Raw genomic sequence first — 17,932 nt, forward strand, 5'->3', positions numbered from 1 at the left:
ACACACACACACACACACACACACACACACACACACACACACACACACACACACACACAGAGCGCTGTTCTCCCCCGCTGGCTTCACTGATCCTGTAACGCCTCTGTTGCTACCTCCAATTACGTCTCCATGTCATTCATACTGAAGGAGAGACATCACAGAGGTGTAAATATTGCATCTTAAATTGCAGCCTGATATATGTCAATTCCATATTATCACAGTTTCCTTCAACAGATTTTTGCATTTTAGAGCATTTAAATGGTCTATTGCACAGTTTTTAACTAATCAAGCTCTACAACAGAGACAAAACTATTCAGCTGAATAGCTTACTTTAGCATCTACTCATGAAGATCAGGCTCATGATAGGATTGTTTTGTGTGTCTGTGTGTGTGTGTGTGTGTGTGTGTTCATTCCCATGAGATGCCTTTTCCATAAGTGCGTGTGTGCATGCAGACATCTCGCTGGTTAGCAGTTTAGCAGGTCTGATTTCAGCGGGGTGGTCGATAGGTCAGGTTGACCTTTGAGAGCTGTGCGACCTCGACACTGATATCAGGTTGTGCTTTTTCAGACAGTCACACAGCATCAGAGCTCTTAATGAGATCCCCAGACAACACAGACATTTAGATCAAATGTATGTCTGGATAGAGGGAAAGATAGTGTCATCTGAGACTTCTTGACACAATCCTCTCCAGGGTTTCCCCTTTCAATGATATTATTTACAATGTTAACACTAAATGAATCATACATTTTGACATTGGTTTGTATTTATGGACATCATACTGCAGATTATGTGCATCCTTAATAGGTAGTTGTCACCATCCTAAAATAAATACGAACAAACACCTGAATTAGACAAAATTAACAAACAGTTAAGCTCTGACCACGCTGACTCACTGCACTTCTGAAGTAAATAACTGTTTTAAAGGTGAAAGTATATCAACCAGGGATTTTTAGGCTGGCGTTATCTGCTTGGAAGTCACAGCGTGAAAGCATGACCATCTGTTTGTGTGCCCTTGGGAAAAACAAAATTCTGGTCACTGCAGAGATGAAATGCAGAGATGTGTGAGAAAGGCCTAGTTGTTTCAACATCACAATCGAGTCATTGTTGAACTACCTGCACCATGGCAACAGCAAATACAAATAACACTTATCCTAAAGCAAAAGCACATTTTGTTACACTGGGCTGATCTGGGGGCTTTTAAAGGCCAAAAATCCCTACTGTTGTATGATTACAGACAAAACTACTATTATGAAGCTTTAAGACTGTTTGACAGTAAACAGGAAAAACTGACTCCCAACATGGATTGATTATCCACATTATAATCTATCAAGCATGGCCTTTTTTATGCTGCCAGTATGGTTATGACCTCTTTTCATTTATAACCTCAGACTATCTTTACCTGACAACATGTCAGCCATCTTTAACTGCTCTACATGTGTTGTCTTGGTAACCGGCTTATTGCTCACTGACCGTTGTGTGTAGCAGAGAAAACATCATTTCAACTTGAGCCTACTGCCTGATATAATACTAAAGAAGGACTTAAGGTCAGTCATGACACAAGAACAGAAATAGAACAGGAATAGGATTGATTGTATTGCTCTGTTGTTTAAAAAATAAAGCAGTAATCCTGTATAGTTCAATACCCCATTACCACAATCCTGCAAGATTATTGCAGAAAGACAAATAAGTCAATGGTTGATGCTTATTTCAACACACACAAAAGGTTTGTTTTGCATGTTTTGTTTCATAACAGTGCAGTTTGACTGATGTACTGAAGAGTTGGAAGTGGTTCAAGTCAAGCCCAGGCTGTGAGGGTTTTATAGCAAATATATTACTGTTGCTCTAACGTGTAGATATGATTTTGTTTTAAATAGAATTGTATCATAAAGATGAACATTTTATAATTAATTTGCTCACATGAAATTGTTTTGAAAAGAATATATAGTGTGTATATAAACTCTGTATTAAATTATTATTTTGTAATATTGTAGGCAATATAATATTGCCAGCTATCACAGAAATAATCAGGCTGTACTATACATAGACTAACACTGTAAACCTTGTACTGTGTTTTATGTTTGTGCCCCTATAAATAATATTTATAATACCATAGGATAAGAGCTGTCTGGCTGCTCAGTTTTATTAATTTTACAGAGCGTCACTAATGTTACCGTGCTACTGAGCATTTCACCTGTTCAGTCAGGCGAACGGAGCAGAGTAAACCGGGCAGGAGAGAATCACAGACCGCTAGGGGAGCGTCACTTTCTTTCCTTACAGCTTAAACCAAAACTAAAGCTGATATTCGCTGGCTTTACATTTTAAAATGCTTTCTTTAAGAAAAAAAGGCCGTTTCTATCCGATATAATGACGGGTACTCAAAAGGGAGCATCTATGTGAGACAGCACCGGGCCCCTCCACCCCCGTATCCACCTAATGGTTCGCTCCATTGCTGCAGGTCTTGTTCAGGCAGCCACATCGTTATCAGCCGGGAGGATCTCCGACCGAGCCCGGTGAGCGCGTGTCTGCCTCCGTGGCTGTCAGTAAAGTCTCTGCAATGAATGAAGAGTCGCCTCTTCGGACACAGACACCGCGTAAAGACTTAAAAGGACCGTCCCAGCACGCCTGTTACTGCTCTGTGTCCTGGAAAAGGACAGCGGATAATTACCTTTCCCCCGGACCTGACGGAGTGCGGTGCGGCTCGTGTGTCCGTCACAGCAGGTCGATGGTGCAGGAGCGACTGCGATGCTGTTGGTTGTGTGAAAGCGCGAGGACGGGAGACCGATTCATACTGAATCTGATTGATGAGACCTTTACGTGACTTCCCCGTAGGAGAGTGCGTCATATTCCCGCTGCACCTGCAAATGAATGAAGATCTTCTGGGCTGATTAATTTCATTGATCGTCACAGCATTTATGAATCGATTTTTGCCTCTCTTTTTTTTTTTTAGCCTGCAAAGAAACACATGCAACCATTCTCAACAAGCATCTGCAATGTATTCCTCTTGTCTACCTCATCATATTTTTTGTTAAGCCATTCAATTTAATGACATGAAAAAGGACTGATCCCATGAGGAGTTTCACACTATTTCAGTATTTTTTTCTGCTCTTAAACATGTTTACATTGAAACAGCTTGGACCTTGAGCTCTTTCTCAGTTTACCTGTGATTCATCACAAGGATTCAGGTGCCAGGATAGTAAATTACATTTTCATCCCCTCCTTGATAACTATAAGCCCGGGGAATGCTTGATCTCAAGATGAAGGAAACGTGTCGCATCTGTGGACGGGAGCTCTGTGGTAACCAGCGACGATGGATCTTCCACCCCACTGCCAAACTCAATCTGCAGGTGCTGCTGTCTCACGCCCTCGGGCAAGAGCTGACCCGGGATGGCAGAGGAGAGTTCGCCTGCTCTAAGTGCACCTTCATGCTGGACCGCATGTATCGCTTTGACACAGTGATTGCCCGAGTAGAGGCACTGTCCATCGAGAGGCTGCAGCGGCTCCTACAGGAGAAACATCGGCTGAGGCATTGCATTGGAGGTCTCTACCGAAAAACAAATTCAGAGGAGGGTGCTGTAACAATAACTGGGGGTAATGAAGGACCAGGAGATGGGATGGTGGACATTTCAGGTCTCACTCATGCAAAGTACTGCGCCCTGCTCCAAGACGACATGGTCTACTCTTTGTATGAGTCCTGGGCCGAGGACGGTCTCGACTCTCAGCACCACTACCCTCAGTGTGCTGTAGGTGCAGGTTCAGAGGTAACAGTTGCAGGCTCACATCGATGTGTACATAGCACACCCAGGAAGTGTGGTGGATGTTCGTATTGGCGAGTTGCAGACTCGGACTATGAAGCTGTTTGTAAGGTGCCAAGGAAGCTGGCAAGAAGTATTTCCTGCGGGCCGTCAACCAGATATTCAGCCAGTGTTATCGGAGGGAGTGTGACAGGAGAAGCAGGAGAGAAGAAACATGTGGAGGATTCAGAAGAAGCCCCCTCCTCTTTGACTCTGGTCCCTGGTTCTCAGGACCCCTCAAGGAAGTCTGACAGCGATCGCACCCTGGCAGGACAAGCCAGCTCCAGCCCTTCCATAGCATCCTTGGAGACAACCGAGGAGTATATCCACCCTGGAGGCTTAACGGATGGACTCCTCAGCTCCCCAAGGGACCCTATTGATGATCGGTTATATGACTCTCTCTCTGAGGAGCAACAGGGAGCCTCACATGACCCAGCCTCACCCGGACCCAGCCTCTCTCTGGCTTTGTGTTTGCTGCAGAGCTACACCATCTACAGACCGGTCCGGAGCTCTAAGGGGAGCAAGCTGCCAGTCCTCCTCAGACGGAGCTCCAGTAATGGAGGCCTAAGACTGGACCTCCCTAATCCTGTTCTGGGATTCTCTTATGAAACTCAAGTTGGAGAAAGAGACAACCACATAAGAACACCTGAGCTGGAGACCCCCCTGATCCATTTTGGCATTCAGAATCTGAATCTGGCTGACATGGAAGAATTAATGCAAGATTTGTACAAAGAGTATCCTCGCCCACCTCCTCACCAGGTACTAAACCTTTCGGGGGGATGGTGATGAATCTGAATATGTGGAATTTTTTTTACTTCTGCAGAAAAATGGCATCCAGGAGTGGTGAATTTTGCCTCTGCTATCTCCCTTCTGCAGCAGTATGAACGAACCAATCAACAAACTTGGATGTTTGACAGACACACAGTGCAGCCTGCCCACAAAACGATTATTCTCACTATTTTTTTAGCGTAATTAGCCCCATAATCCCGCTGTCAGGCACTTAAATCCTGCCCACAGCCTCTTCCAAAAGCTCATGCCCAGTAGGATTTGAGCTCCAATGCTTATTATGTGTGTGTGTGTGGGGTGGAGTTAGTTGTGTATGTGTGGGAACACATTACATGAGCAGTCAGGTGTGTAGGTAAGCTGTAACACAGGAAATGGCCTAATTACCTAATGTGTGTTTGACAGAGTGTGAGTGAGAGTCAGTAGTCATGTCAGTAAGAGCAGCCAGCATGTAGTAAAAGGAGAGCACAGTTATATTTAATCATAATGTGAATGTAAACATGTAAAATAAGTACAATTCAAATTGCTTATTTAACCATATAGATTTGGATAGACTTTAGGATCCACATTTAAGAACACGGCCTGCAGACACAGTCTCCTTGTATTTCCTGTTTCTAAACTTGCATGCTGCAACACAGGATTTCCCGCATAAGTGTGCATCTATGCTTGTGTGCAAAAAAATAAAATCTCTCCTCTACAAGACAATAATTCTTTGGGATAGCTTTTTGAGGAATACAAGAGAATTATGTTGGAGCCAGGGCTGCTCTCTGAAGTAGGTTAGATGTGGGGTGACATTAAGACAAAGTGACTCCACTATTGGCCTATTTTCACTCAGAACCCTTGAGGCAAAGTGATCCACGCAGAGTCAGGCCACCCATGTCATCGCAACAGTGGTTGGCTAGGACAATGATGCTATTTAATGAAATGTTAAATGAATCATTCCTTTGCAAAAAAAAAAAAAAATCTAAATTTAATGTAATTTCTGCTTTGAAACATAAATAGATCTTGGCTAGTAAAAGTATAAATCAGCTTATTGTAATGACGTCCTTCCTCTTGTCACTCAAAGTTAGAAGCGTGTTTACGCTTGTTATGTAACGATGATAGTGCCTGTGAGCACTTTCTTATGTTAACTCATGCGTGCAGACATTCTCGCACCACTTCAGAGGCTCTTATAGCTTTTTACAAAGTACACGCGTGACTGAGCAGAGTATCTAAATGGTGAACATGTATTACACAATCCATTGTGAAAGATATCCAGCCCGCAGCGTCTGTATTTTTCATGAATTTGAAACAAACTAAATCACACACAAAAGTTATGCATTAGGTCACAAAACTAAACTTGAAACTGAATGACATTGAACTGAATTGAAATTCATTACAGAGCCTGGTTGAAGAGCAGCAAAGCCAACTAAACCAGTACGAGTGTGCAGCTGGTCAGTGTGTGAGTGAGCTGCAGAAGGCCCAGCTCCAGGTCCAGTCCCTGCAGGCAAAGATCCACGAGAGTGAGGCCAACAATATGGTAAGACACTCTGAGAATGCCGCATTACAGTTAGATAAAAATGCGCATCTGATGAGAGCCTCACAGCGATACTCGTCTCTGTGTTACAGAAGCTGCAGGAGAAGCTAAATGAGATGGAGTGTGAGCTGCGTTCAATCCGTCAGGCGGCTCAGAGTCAAGAAAGAACCATTCAGGGTCTAACGGAGTCCATCGGCAGCAAAGACTGCGAGGTGAGTGTTTGTTTTTACCTGAGCTGGTAGATAAATAGTGTTTAGAGGGTGCTTATATCCATGATTTATTCTGCTTCAAGGCCCAGGAGCTGTACCAGCTGATTGAAGGGCAGAACACCACGCTGTGTAAGCTGAGAGAGATGGCTCACCACAACCAGCTCTCTAAATGCAAGGTGAGACTTGGTGCAAGCTAATCCTCGATGTTTCTTCATCAATGACTATATTCTTCTCTCCACACGGATGACATGCTAAACTTGGTCTGTGGTCCCTCTGTCTTCAGGCTCCAGAGGGGGTCAGTGAGTCCCTAACACTTGCCCACCTGCAAGCAGAGCTGGTGGGGGTGCAGAGCTCCCTGTTCTCCCTCGGTCTGGAGCTGGAGGCCAGCCAGAGGAGTCTGAGGCAGAGCCAGAGACAAGGAGAGGACCTGGTGCAGTTTAAGGATCGACTCAACTCTGATCTGCAGGAAGCTCTGCAGCACAGGGAGGTCACTGAGAAACACAACCAGGTAACGGTGTATTTTTTTTAATGTATGGCTAAAGCAAGCCTTTGAGAGAAGTCTCATAGTATTGAACATTATAGCATGTCTAACCACCTCATATCTGTCCATCAGGACCTGCGCAGCGCCCTTCAGAAAACTCGCTCTGATCTTCAAGCCAAAGAATCCGCTTTGAAGGAGAGTGAGGCAGAGAGAAACACTTTGGTGCAGGAGAAAGAGAGGAGCATCACACAGCTCAAACACTCTCTGGAGGACAAGGAGCAACAACTACAGGTTAACCACACAACCAACCAACACCCCCCCCCCCCTCTTAATTCATACAGTCAGAAGTTAGATAGCGCATGCAAACATTTCTGATTCCACTGTACACGATTGTTGTGTAGGAGTACTCTGAGATGTTGGACTCAGCAGGAAGCTCCAAACCAAGAGATGCTCTACTGGAGAAACTTAAAGAGAGGGTTAAAGATAGAGACAGAGCTCTGGAGGTAAGACACACATACACACACACACACACACAAACACACGAACACTCAAACTTAGAAACATTCATATAGAATAAATGGCATATTGATACACATAACTATATGGGTCACTGCGTTGAATACGGACTGATTCCTGTATACTGCAGTGAGGCTTGACCTCAGAAAAGAGCTAAGCATGCATCTTGCAGCAGATGAAAAAGCAGCGTACAGTAATGCAAAGGCCTGCTAAACTATTAGGTCAGCATAAAATGGCTCAACTAACAGTAAAACATCTTAGAGTAGAAAGAGCATAAAATGATCAACATCTCCTTTAAAGTTAGATGATGGAACAAAATGTCATCTTTATACCCAGACGTGTGGGACCAGGAGCCTCTAACACTCCCCATCTGCTCATTCTCACTGTTAACTACCAAACTGAACACTGAACAAGAACATGATGAATATCTGGGTGAGGATGATTCTCACACCTCAGGGTGCCCAGAATAGCAGCTAAGTGCCTTCCTCCCCCTCTTCTGCAGCGCTCTATTGATGACAAGTTTCGCTGCGTGGAGGAGCGCGAGGAGCAGGTGAGGAGGCTGCAGCTGGCCCTCAGGGAGAAAGAGCGAGACCTGGAGAGACTGCGCTGCATTCTGTCCAACAACGAGGAGACCATCACGGTACGCACCCAGCACCCAGCTTACAAACATCTCAGAGTGTAGGGGTTAGATGACAGGTTAGACAGAACGCCACAGGAGGTCATTCCTGCCTGTGGCCATCAAACTTTATAACTCCTCCCTTTGAGTGACAGACACTCCGTCTGACCCTGGACTATTTCAGCCTGAAAAACTGTAACCTCCACCTTAACTCATTATTTATTAAAACTGCAATATAATAATAATTAATAATATCTCCATGATAACAAAGTGCAATATTGAAACAAACAGTGCAATAATCTTGAAAATGTGTGTATATATTCCATCTGACTGTTATTTGTGTAAATATTTCTTGTACCTATTATTGATATCTTACTTATATTCCATTTTCTATTTTAATAATGTTTTTATTACTATATTTCTACTGCTATATTGTTTATTTTGGAGCAACTGTAACAATCGAATTTCCCTCTGGGATTAATAGAGTATTTCTGATTCTCATTCTGATTAACCCCTCCAAATCTGGTCTTACATCTGGATAACAACTCATCTGCAAGTAGGAGTAAATTTATTTTTAGGTAAAGCAACATTTCAGAGATTTAAAACTGCAAAACCTTCCGACTGGTAATTAGTGACATTACATTATGAATGTCTTTGCTTCTCTGTTTGATTGTGCACTGCAAAAACTCAAATATTAGTGAATGTATTTTTGTCAAATTTCTCGTCAATATCTCACATTATCATACTAATTATAAGCCAAATTCACCTGTCAAGCCCCAACATCTAGTTTCAATCATCTTGAAATAAGGTATTTATCTGTACTTGTCAGGTGAATGTGCCTTATTGATTTGAGTGTAAAAAGCCAGAACCTCTCTTGACTTGGGTTTGTCATGTATTCATTTATGACATTAATGAGGTATTTTGCTTTTCGACCGTCAGAGTCTGGACGGCTTGGTGCGCAGTAAAGAGCTGGAGCTGGAGCAGGCAGCCGAGGCATACAGGAACCTGCAGTGGCTGAAACAGCAGAGCGAGGAGAAGGAGAGAGGCACTCAGAGAGAAAAAGACACCATCATCAATCAGCTACAGGCAGCCCTACAGGCACGCAGTCAGGAGACACAGGTAACACACACACATTCATTTACATTTATGGCTTTAATGTCAGGGATTCCAATTGTTTCATGTGTATTTTTCAAAAGCCCGTAAAAAAGAAAATGCTCCACAACCCTGTGCTACTTGTTTTTTCACTTTCACAAATACAGCAGATGTGCTGACACAGCCTTTCCTGGGTGTGTGTTTTTTGTGTGTGTGTTCAGAATCTGACAGCTGCCCTAGTTGCCAGAGTTCATGCTGGTCCTTCTGAGGTCGTAGAGGAGTTGAAGGCTCGACTGGTGTTGAAGGAGAAACTCTTTGAAGAGCTTCTGTCAGACCGCAGCCGTCAGTCGAATGAACACCAGGCTCAGGTGCAGGACATGCTTAACACTCTGAGCTCCAAAGACCAGTATCTGCAGGTAGGACATGTTACCGGAAAGAAAGGCAGCTTGGAGGAAAAAAATAACACCGGAAGTCCTCAACTTTTGGCGTTTTTTCTTCTAGGACTACTCTTACAGGCTCTCGGTTGTGATCACAGAGCAGACAGGTCAGCTGCAGGAGCTGCGCAGACAGCTGTCATTAAGAGAGCAGGAGCTGTGTGTGCTGAAACGAGAAAAAGAGAGAGAGATGATGGGAGGAGAAACACAGCACCTGCGGAGTCTGCTCAAAGAGAAAGAAGCCTTCATAAAGGTATCTTTCTGTGCATTTCCCTCCTTTTTCTATATACCCCTGATATCCTGTACACCTGATTCTCACAGTAGACTTAATTCACCAGGAGCTGATGCAGAATCAAGAAGAGACCATGCTGCCGTCCTTTAAAGAGAGCGATGCAGAAATAAATGCTCTGCAGGAGGAGTTGCAACTGGTGCTGAAGAAGGAGAGGGAGGCTCAGGTGCGTGTCTGGACCCACTGATGCTTCACAAACTGATCGTTGTTTATTTTTCCCACAAATCAAATGTCTGTTTCCTCTCTGCAGAAGGAGCTCTCTGCTCTGCGTCTGTCTTTGTCTCACCAGCAGGCTACAAGAGCGGACAACGCAGATCATCAAGTAAGATTTTACTTCATTTTTAGCTGAGTTATGCTGCACTTAGCCTTTTGTACTGCTTTATGATGCATTTGTTATTCCTTGCCATTCCGATCTAGTGTGTGCTGGAGCAGCTTGTTTCAGAGTACAACAAGCTGAACAATGCCCTGAAGGCAGAAAAGAGATTATACCAAAATCTGGCACACATTCACACTAAGAGTGACAGGTAAGTGGAGCAGCTGCAGCCTGGTCTTAGTTTCTTGTGAATACATTCAAGTTGCAGGTTTTTTTTTTTTTTTTTTGTCTTCTTTAAAAACACTTTCTTCCTCGTCTTCAGCTCAGAGAAGATCCAGGCCCTGCACACTGAGCTGGACTCAGTTCAGGCGCTGCGCACACAGCTGGAAGAGGTTCTTGCAAGGACCCGAAACATGGCCCTTCTGATGGAGCGGGCATCTAAAAGGCCGCCAGACTTTGGAGGTGGGGATGGGCAGGGTCCGGCCTCCAGGGCTGCAGGGGGCACTGTTTGAACACAGCACTGTTTATGTGTCAGTGGCACTATTTATGTGAGACGGAGCTGTCTGCAGATGTTCAATTTCAGAAAATCATGTAGTCCTAAAGTCAAGCTTATTTAGGTAAATCTGCTCTAAAGAGTGAATGAAAATACAAAAGTTTGACCGTCAGTCTGCAGACAGCTTCGTCAGAGCAGCACAAGCACTACTCACAGTAGCAGAAGCCTGTCGAGATTAACCTCAGCGGTATGAAGTGGCAAAGTGCAACCCAAAGTCTTATTGTTTATTTATCTATTTTGTGAGTGTGGTGTGAATATGTTTTTGATATTGTTCAGCTGCCTGCGTATTGCTTTGCAGTGCGACCGTTCTGTATTGCCATTTCTGTGTACTGTCTCTCACCGGTGTCACTCTTCCAGCCTTACTGTCACAGTGAAGTCCCGTCATGTGGAGAGACTCAAGCTCATGCCTTACAGTGAAACCTCTCACCATCCATCATTTGTTTTATATCATCTGTTTGTAACAGGATGTGCACATTTACCAAGGCCCAAGACACAGAACATAAAAGATGGCCAAGTGTTTTCCTCCTCTTCAGCTACACCATTGATGGCTTTCATACACAGTTTATAAACACTAGTTACATTTTAGTCAGACAGATATGCATGAAACAGTAGGCCAGCCCCAGCAGCAATGAGTAATGAGTATGTACTGTTTTAGCTTTAGCTGTCTAGCCTTTGATAGGCTAATATATTAATAAGTAATTTTACTGTCTGCTCTGTGCTCACTATAAATCACATGAGAAGTGAATGCCAGATATAGTACTTGCCCGTTCAATATTTATAGTAGGGTAGAGAACATTTTCTCAGGATTATTTGCCCTGATCTCTCGTCTAGCCTCAGAGATGGAATCTTTGTCAACATTTCTTTTTGTATTTTTCATGCAACCACAATAAAAATGGGTTCGCTTTCTGTCAACAGGAGATCTGTTTGTTGTGTATGATTGGGACTTAACCGTTACAATATCCCAACCCTGATATCCCTCTCCTGATCCTTGATACATTTCCCTTCTCTCCCCATAGATCAACCCACAGTCTTCTATCTTTCTACGCCCTGAAAGTAGATAATGATGTCATCCATAGCTTTCCCAAATGGTCCTGAAAGCAATTTTATAACCATGAGAAAACCCGTCACAAATTAAAATGAAGTTTGAGATATTTTCAGCACTTAATACTGAACATAAATTTCTTGTAATATAATATCTACATAATTGTTTATTAACAAAGTGTCCCAATTCAAATCAGTGTTTTTCCTTCATGTCCTTGCTCCCACATGCATGAAACTGTGGCATGGTGTTTCAATGTTTGCATGGCTGTTCTGCTGTAAAGTCAAAGTGAAATACTCACCACACTGAATACAATATCCACCAAATAAAGGAAGCTGATATTAGCCCGTTCTACACAATATCCCATATAGTGAAAAAAAAAAACATTATATAATAGTAAACATGAGGTAAACCTATGAACCTGCACAATTAAACGTGTGTGTGTGGATAGTTTGTAGTGCAGCAGTGAGTAAACAAGGCCTCATGGTCAGTCAGTGCTGACGGAGCATATAGTTCAATCAATAATAACAGCAGTTACTCTCCATGAATTTACTGCCCTGACACTCTCACAAAGACGCATCAGATATTCAACTCTCATACTCATACTACATATGAGTTGTAGGTTGGACTTGTATGTAGTGATAGATCGATTTGAACTTCTCCTGAGGATAAATAATAAGTCCCAAACGTAACTGAAGAAACACACCAATACACTTATGACACACAAAGCATACACAGTTTTTGTGTAGTGTGTTGTGTGTGTCTGCTGTGTGTTATTAGATCCCATTATGTAAAACATTTTTCCTTTAAATTCCTGCCAATTTCCACTGAGCCTCTGCTTCCTGGCAGAACTCAGCCAGGAGTGAGCGTGTGTGTGAAACACTTCAATAAAACAGAAGAGATAAAATGCTCTTATGTTTCCAAGTTTGGCAAACAGTCCCTACAAACCTGTACAAAGTGTATATACATACAAAGCTCATAATGGTTTAAAATATGTCCCTCCCCTTCCCATAAACACACCTACAAACACACACACACACACACACACACACACTTTTCCTCTGTTGCCCTGCCCTGAGTATGTTTTCAGTGTGTGACATAACGTTTCCCTTTGGTCCCATGACTTCCAAAGTGGTGATTCAGAGTACAGACTGTCTTCTTGAAGTAAAAAAAGTGAACGATAGAGAGGGAGGATGTAAAATAAAGGAGCGCATTATTAAGAAATAAACAAAAGGGATATTATTTGATTTGTGTGTTTCCAGAGCTCAGCACGGAGGAGGAAGAAGAAGAAGAAGAAGAGGAGGGAGAAAATAAAGATGGCAGCAGTGACGAGTTCTCCGACAGCATAGAGGAGGATGATAAAGCGACAGCCAGATGTTTTCAGGTTACTCCTGTTTACATCGCAATATAAGATCCCTTTAATTCAGGCTTCAGTTTTTTTAACTGATGTTAAGAAAACATTTTCTACCTAATCCAAGACTGACATGGAATAACAAATGTCAAATGTTTCTGACTTTTCTGTGCAGGCTCGTGAATCTGAGGCTGTAACAGGAGCACCAATGAGGAGTTTACTTTCCCGCAGAGCAGATGTACAGCAACTTGAAGAGGAAAAGAGGACACTTGAAAGCCAGCTTGAAGAAATGAAGTTCCAGCTAGAAAGGAATGGATACAACTCTGTGTCTCAGATGAGGTGTATATTTGTAACTTTGTAACGTTCAGGAAACATCATCCTTCGATTGTTCACGAGGATATTGTTGTAAGTTTTGAGGGAGACTGTTCTTTTATTTTTTTCTTTCTCCCCATCTTCCTTCCAGGAGTGCACTGCAGAGATTACAGCAGGAGAGTCTGGCTCTTCAAGAAAGCAGAAGAAAAGCTGCAGTTCAGAAGAATCACAGGAGTCTCATCCAGGAAGAGGAGGAGGAGGAGGAGGAGGAGGAGGAGGAAGAAGATCAGGACGATTTTGAGGAGGAGGAGGACGAAGAGGAGGAGGAGATGTCTCCAATGCTGTTGGGCAAGAGAGGTCCTCCGTGTGTTTCTCGGAACGACGAGGGAGTGAAGAAGCAGTGCACATCGCATCACCACACAGAGCAGCCTGTGAAGGTAACACATTTAAATCATCATGTTAACATTTCACTTTGATACACTTTGTAACTTTTCACTAAGGATTTAAAAACATTCAGGGTGACTACGTTTTGCAGTTTAAAATCAGACTGCAAGTAATTCCAAGCAACATGACCCATCAGACAATGTGTTGAAGTGAAGAAAAAGGAAAAAAGTATAAATATTGTAGTAGAATAAGTCAATTTTAAGGGATAGTAAGTGTTAAGTAATAATGTACTGAGCTGTTATAAAAATAAATAATAAAATATTTGTATACTATCAATAATCAAGGGTGCAGAGAGAAACAACTCGTAATATTTTATTTTGAAAAAGAGCTGTAGTTTGTAGATACATCTAGCTATGGTTGTTGTTCACCTCTGTAAATAAAGCAAAGCAGATTTCAGCTCCCTGCCTCCAGGCCTCCCACCCCTTGACTCTCAAACTTCTCGCCATCGATACCTCAGTTTACAGCCTCTCTGTATAGGTTTTTTTTTTTGTTCTTTCAGGCCTGTGGTTGCTGCTGTGACTAATCTCCTAATCTTGTCGTTGCAGAGCGAGCGAGCCGGCAAAAGCAGTGAAGTGGGTGCACTCTGGCAGGATATAGAGGAGGGTCTTCGTGAGCAGGCGGCTCGTCTCCAGTCCGATCTGGATCTGAGCCACCGGGAGAACCGAGAGCTGCAGGAGAGGCTGATGGTGTCTGAGGCCACAGTGCAAGCTCAGGCTGAACAACTGAAGGAGTACAGAGACCTGCTCAGTGAGCATCCAGTTTTTTTTTTAGACAAATCAGAACTAAAACATGATCAAATAAGTGTGGAAGAGTGAAGTTGTTTCTGTCTCATTTTCTCTGCAGCGGAGACATCGGTTCAGCAGGCCAGTAAGCAGGTGCAGGTGGATCTGCAGGATCTGGGTTACGAGACATGTGGTCGCAGTGAGAACGAGGCTGAGAGAGAAGACGCCAGCAGTCCAGGTGACAAACGCACCAAACTTCTCTCAGACGACAACACCCTTCTTTCGACTTCTTCTTTTGAAATGACCTGACTAAAGCTCCTTAATCAAGCATCAATCTCTCCAATCCTCCAGAGTTTGATGACCTGGAGATGTGCACGTCACTCTCCCATCAGCAGGACTACGATGGTGTGGGCGGGAGCTGGTACCCTGGCAGCAGTAACAACAGAGGTGCTTATGAAGGGAGGGATGAGTCAGCGTCTCTGGAGCATCTGGTCAAGGATCTGCGCTCACAGCTGACCCGGTGTCACAAGGTGATCCGTGGGCTACAGCTACGTGTCCGCTCACTGTCAACCACCAGTGACTACGCCTCCAGTCTGGAGCGAACCCCACGGAAGGTGCCTACAGTAACCATTAACCAGCTACCCTAGACTCTTTTTACTTAAATAAAATAAAAAAATGAAGCCCTTCATGAATTATTCTGGCTCATAAAGTATTTTTGCTCAATTTCTTTTAGGTAAACTGGGCCTTTGAGACCTCACCAGCCCCTAGTGGTGTAGAGGAGGATGAAGGCTGGATGTCCGACACCCAAGGGATCCGCTCGGGCTCAAAGCCCAGCAGTGAACTCCAGGAGCTGATGGCACGAGTTGCATCACTGGAGGCGCAGCTAAAGAGCTCCAGACTGGATGGCAAAGGTCAAGCAGAGGAGGGGAAGTGTGCTACTTGGCCTGGGTGAGTGGTGCACAGAGAGAGAGGCAGATGTACTATATAGTGGGCGGGGTTTGGGGGCTGGTAAGGGTTTGCTGTGATGATTAATCATATAACTTGTAGCTCCGTAAACATCTCTGTTAATACTTTGCTTCCTGCTGTTTGTCCTGTTCTTTCCCCTCTTACAGAAAGTACAACTCTCTGATCCAGACTCAGGCACGAGAGCTGTCTCACCTGAGGCAGAGGATGAGGGAGGGGCAGGGAGTCTGCCACATCCTCACTCAGCACCTGGGCGACACGACCAAGGTGCCCCTTCTGCATCAAACATTAATGTTACCAGACACCAGAAACAGAGGAGTGTTTGATGCACTTACACCTGCTCTATCGTCACCTCTCTCAGGTCTTTGAGGAGCTGCTGCGGTCCAATGACATCGACTACTACATGGGTCAGAGCTTCAGAGAGCAGCTGGCACAGAACTCTGCCCTCGCACAACGAGTGGTCGCCAAGATCAGAGGACGTAAGAAGCAAACCTCCCGTCTCTCCACTCACACAGAAAGACTGTTTTGTAGTTTCACAGCCTTTTTTAACCAACTTGTTTTTTTTTATAATCTTGTCCTATGCTCTGTTTTTTTCTTATTGAATTCCCAAAGGCGACCGTGCAGAGAGCCATGATGACAAGGCAGGCCATGAGTTGCTTGCCTTAAGGTGAGACTGCATGATTTTATTAATATGTGCCTGTGTGTGTATTTGTGTGGGACAATTTGAACACGTTACATCTTAAAGCGTGTGCAAGGTAAGATTACAAAAACAAATCTCGAAAGACTTAAATCCTAAATCTCTGCAGAGGAGGTCAATATAATCTCTCCTAGCATAGCTCTGTTTTCGTTGGACCTCCAATTAGTTGTTAGCTTTTTCTGAGGAGCTTGTGATTAGTTATGTGTGTCATGTGACACACTGCAGCACGCGGGGAGCCGTCCACATGGCTCCTTATGGTGGAGATGAGACAGAAGGTTGCTGTTAATCCACACTGACACACACACACACACACACACACACACACACACACAGGCCTGGAAACAGCATGGATCTCTTCTTCTTAAGTTGCTTTAGTTGAATAGACTGACATGTGTCCCACCAGATGGGCTTAAAGGCTCTGTGTGTGTGTGTGTGTGTGTGTGTGTGTGTGTGACAAACCTTCACTGGTGTCACCTCACAGTCGGACCCTGCTAAGAAGAAGAGTTCTAGTCTGAAAGTCATTTTCTTTAAATGTAATTAGAAGAATAAGAAGTCTTGGTTAGGGGACTTAGATTCTTGTCGTATCCACTGGATATTCAGCTCCGGCTGTAGAGCATCAGGGACTTTGTCTTTGTTTTCTCTGGACTCTACTGACGGTGTGATGGCTCCTCTGTGGAAGTCTATGATGTCTAAGAACAGCTCCATATACAGGGACTCTCTGTGTTCTTTTTCTGTAAGCCGAGGACAAGCAAAAGAGACATCTTTCTTTAGGGTACTGTTGGAGAAAGACCGGGAGTTCATGCTTCAGAAACTTAAACAGTAAGGGCAACAAGACTGTTGTCAATTCTTTACCTTAAAAACAATCAAACAACGAACCAGGCAGATTGGTCCACCTAGATCAGATGTGTGTTAGAAAGCCTTTCAGAGTTTCTTTAAATGCAAAGACTACATATTACATTAACAGAGATTTATAAAACGTGTTAAATCTTTATACATGAAATGTCGTGTTTTGTTTGACCAGCAGTTGATCGTCGGATGACTGATTAATCAACAAACAGCTGTAGCTATCACCTCCATGTGGAACTCAAAGAAACCTTTCTTTTTATACTTTTCTTTGATTGTGATTGAGAGAAAATGTCATGTTTTGTCTTCTTTTGTTGTTGGCAGATATAAAAGGTATCATGTAAAATGTCTGTTTGAATAGTTGTGCTGTATAGTGTGTCAGGTGAAGTCTGAACTGCTATGTCAGAGTGTAAACAGCTGATGTGTCTTGTGTTCATGCAGGCTGAGTAAGGAGCTCCAGCACAAAGACAAAATCATTGAGTCCCTCCACACCAAGCTCCAGCAGCGTCCAGAGACCCCATCCAGCTGCCAGGCTCTCTCTGAGACCACGGACCAATCAGACCGAACGTCTCTGGTTTCTGATGAGTACAGAACCAACGAGGACTTGGAGCTGTGCTCTGATTTAGATGCCAGAGAGTTTCAGGAGGAGCAGCATCATGCCTCAGAACAAGACGGTATTGTTGATCTTTATTTTTGATATCTCTACTCTCTGGGCATTTCTTTTTCTTTCCTTCACTTTTCATTCCCCCCCCCCCCCTCCCCCCCCCCCCTTCAGCCCGTCCGTCCCTCCTTCCTACTCACGGTCTCCTCAAGACCTCCAGCAGCTGTCCCAACATGCGCTGCTCAGCCCCTGTGGCTTTGAACAGTCAGTTCTCTACAGGTACAGGACTCACAGCTGGATATGACTAAGAAAGCAACAAAAAAAGTATATAATTTTTACCCTATCCTCCTCCTTCATATTCTGTAC

At 43.7% G+C, this 17,932-nt stretch overlaps 1 protein-coding gene across 1 annotated transcript in view; it reads left to right on the forward strand.

The window, feature by feature from the left end:
* The window catches only part of LOC132978526 (myomegalin-like), a 39,515-nt gene that overhangs the window by 12,925 nt on the left and 8,658 nt on the right, over positions 1-17,932 (forward strand). The window contains exons 7-34 of the mRNA XM_061043730.1: positions 2,457-2,748; positions 3,233-4,551; positions 5,957-6,094; positions 6,184-6,303; positions 6,384-6,476; positions 6,584-6,808; positions 6,914-7,072; positions 7,183-7,284; positions 7,800-7,937; positions 8,853-9,032; positions 9,227-9,421; positions 9,507-9,692; positions 9,778-9,894; positions 9,979-10,050; positions 10,146-10,252; positions 10,364-10,547; positions 12,868-13,017; positions 13,160-13,323; positions 13,448-13,733; positions 14,286-14,487; positions 14,584-14,700; positions 14,814-15,076; positions 15,196-15,410; positions 15,575-15,692; positions 15,787-15,904; positions 16,038-16,092; positions 17,407-17,639; positions 17,741-17,845. Coding sequence (XP_060899713.1) covers positions 2,457-2,748; positions 3,233-4,551; positions 5,957-6,094; positions 6,184-6,303; positions 6,384-6,476; positions 6,584-6,808; positions 6,914-7,072; positions 7,183-7,284; positions 7,800-7,937; positions 8,853-9,032; positions 9,227-9,421; positions 9,507-9,692; positions 9,778-9,894; positions 9,979-10,050; positions 10,146-10,252; positions 10,364-10,547; positions 12,868-13,017; positions 13,160-13,323; positions 13,448-13,733; positions 14,286-14,487; positions 14,584-14,700; positions 14,814-15,076; positions 15,196-15,410; positions 15,575-15,692; positions 15,787-15,904; positions 16,038-16,092; positions 17,407-17,639; positions 17,741-17,845 — 5,653 coding nt within the window. The remainder of the gene's footprint in view (positions 1-2,456; positions 2,749-3,232; positions 4,552-5,956; positions 6,095-6,183; positions 6,304-6,383; positions 6,477-6,583; positions 6,809-6,913; positions 7,073-7,182; positions 7,285-7,799; positions 7,938-8,852; positions 9,033-9,226; positions 9,422-9,506; positions 9,693-9,777; positions 9,895-9,978; positions 10,051-10,145; positions 10,253-10,363; positions 10,548-12,867; positions 13,018-13,159; positions 13,324-13,447; positions 13,734-14,285; positions 14,488-14,583; positions 14,701-14,813; positions 15,077-15,195; positions 15,411-15,574; positions 15,693-15,786; positions 15,905-16,037; positions 16,093-17,406; positions 17,640-17,740; positions 17,846-17,932) is intronic.

This window comes from Labrus mixtus, chromosome 8 (genome assembly GCF_963584025.1).
Source record: "Labrus mixtus chromosome 8, fLabMix1.1, whole genome shotgun sequence".
Classification (NCBI taxonomy): Eukaryota; Metazoa; Chordata; class Actinopteri; order Labriformes; family Labridae; genus Labrus; species Labrus mixtus.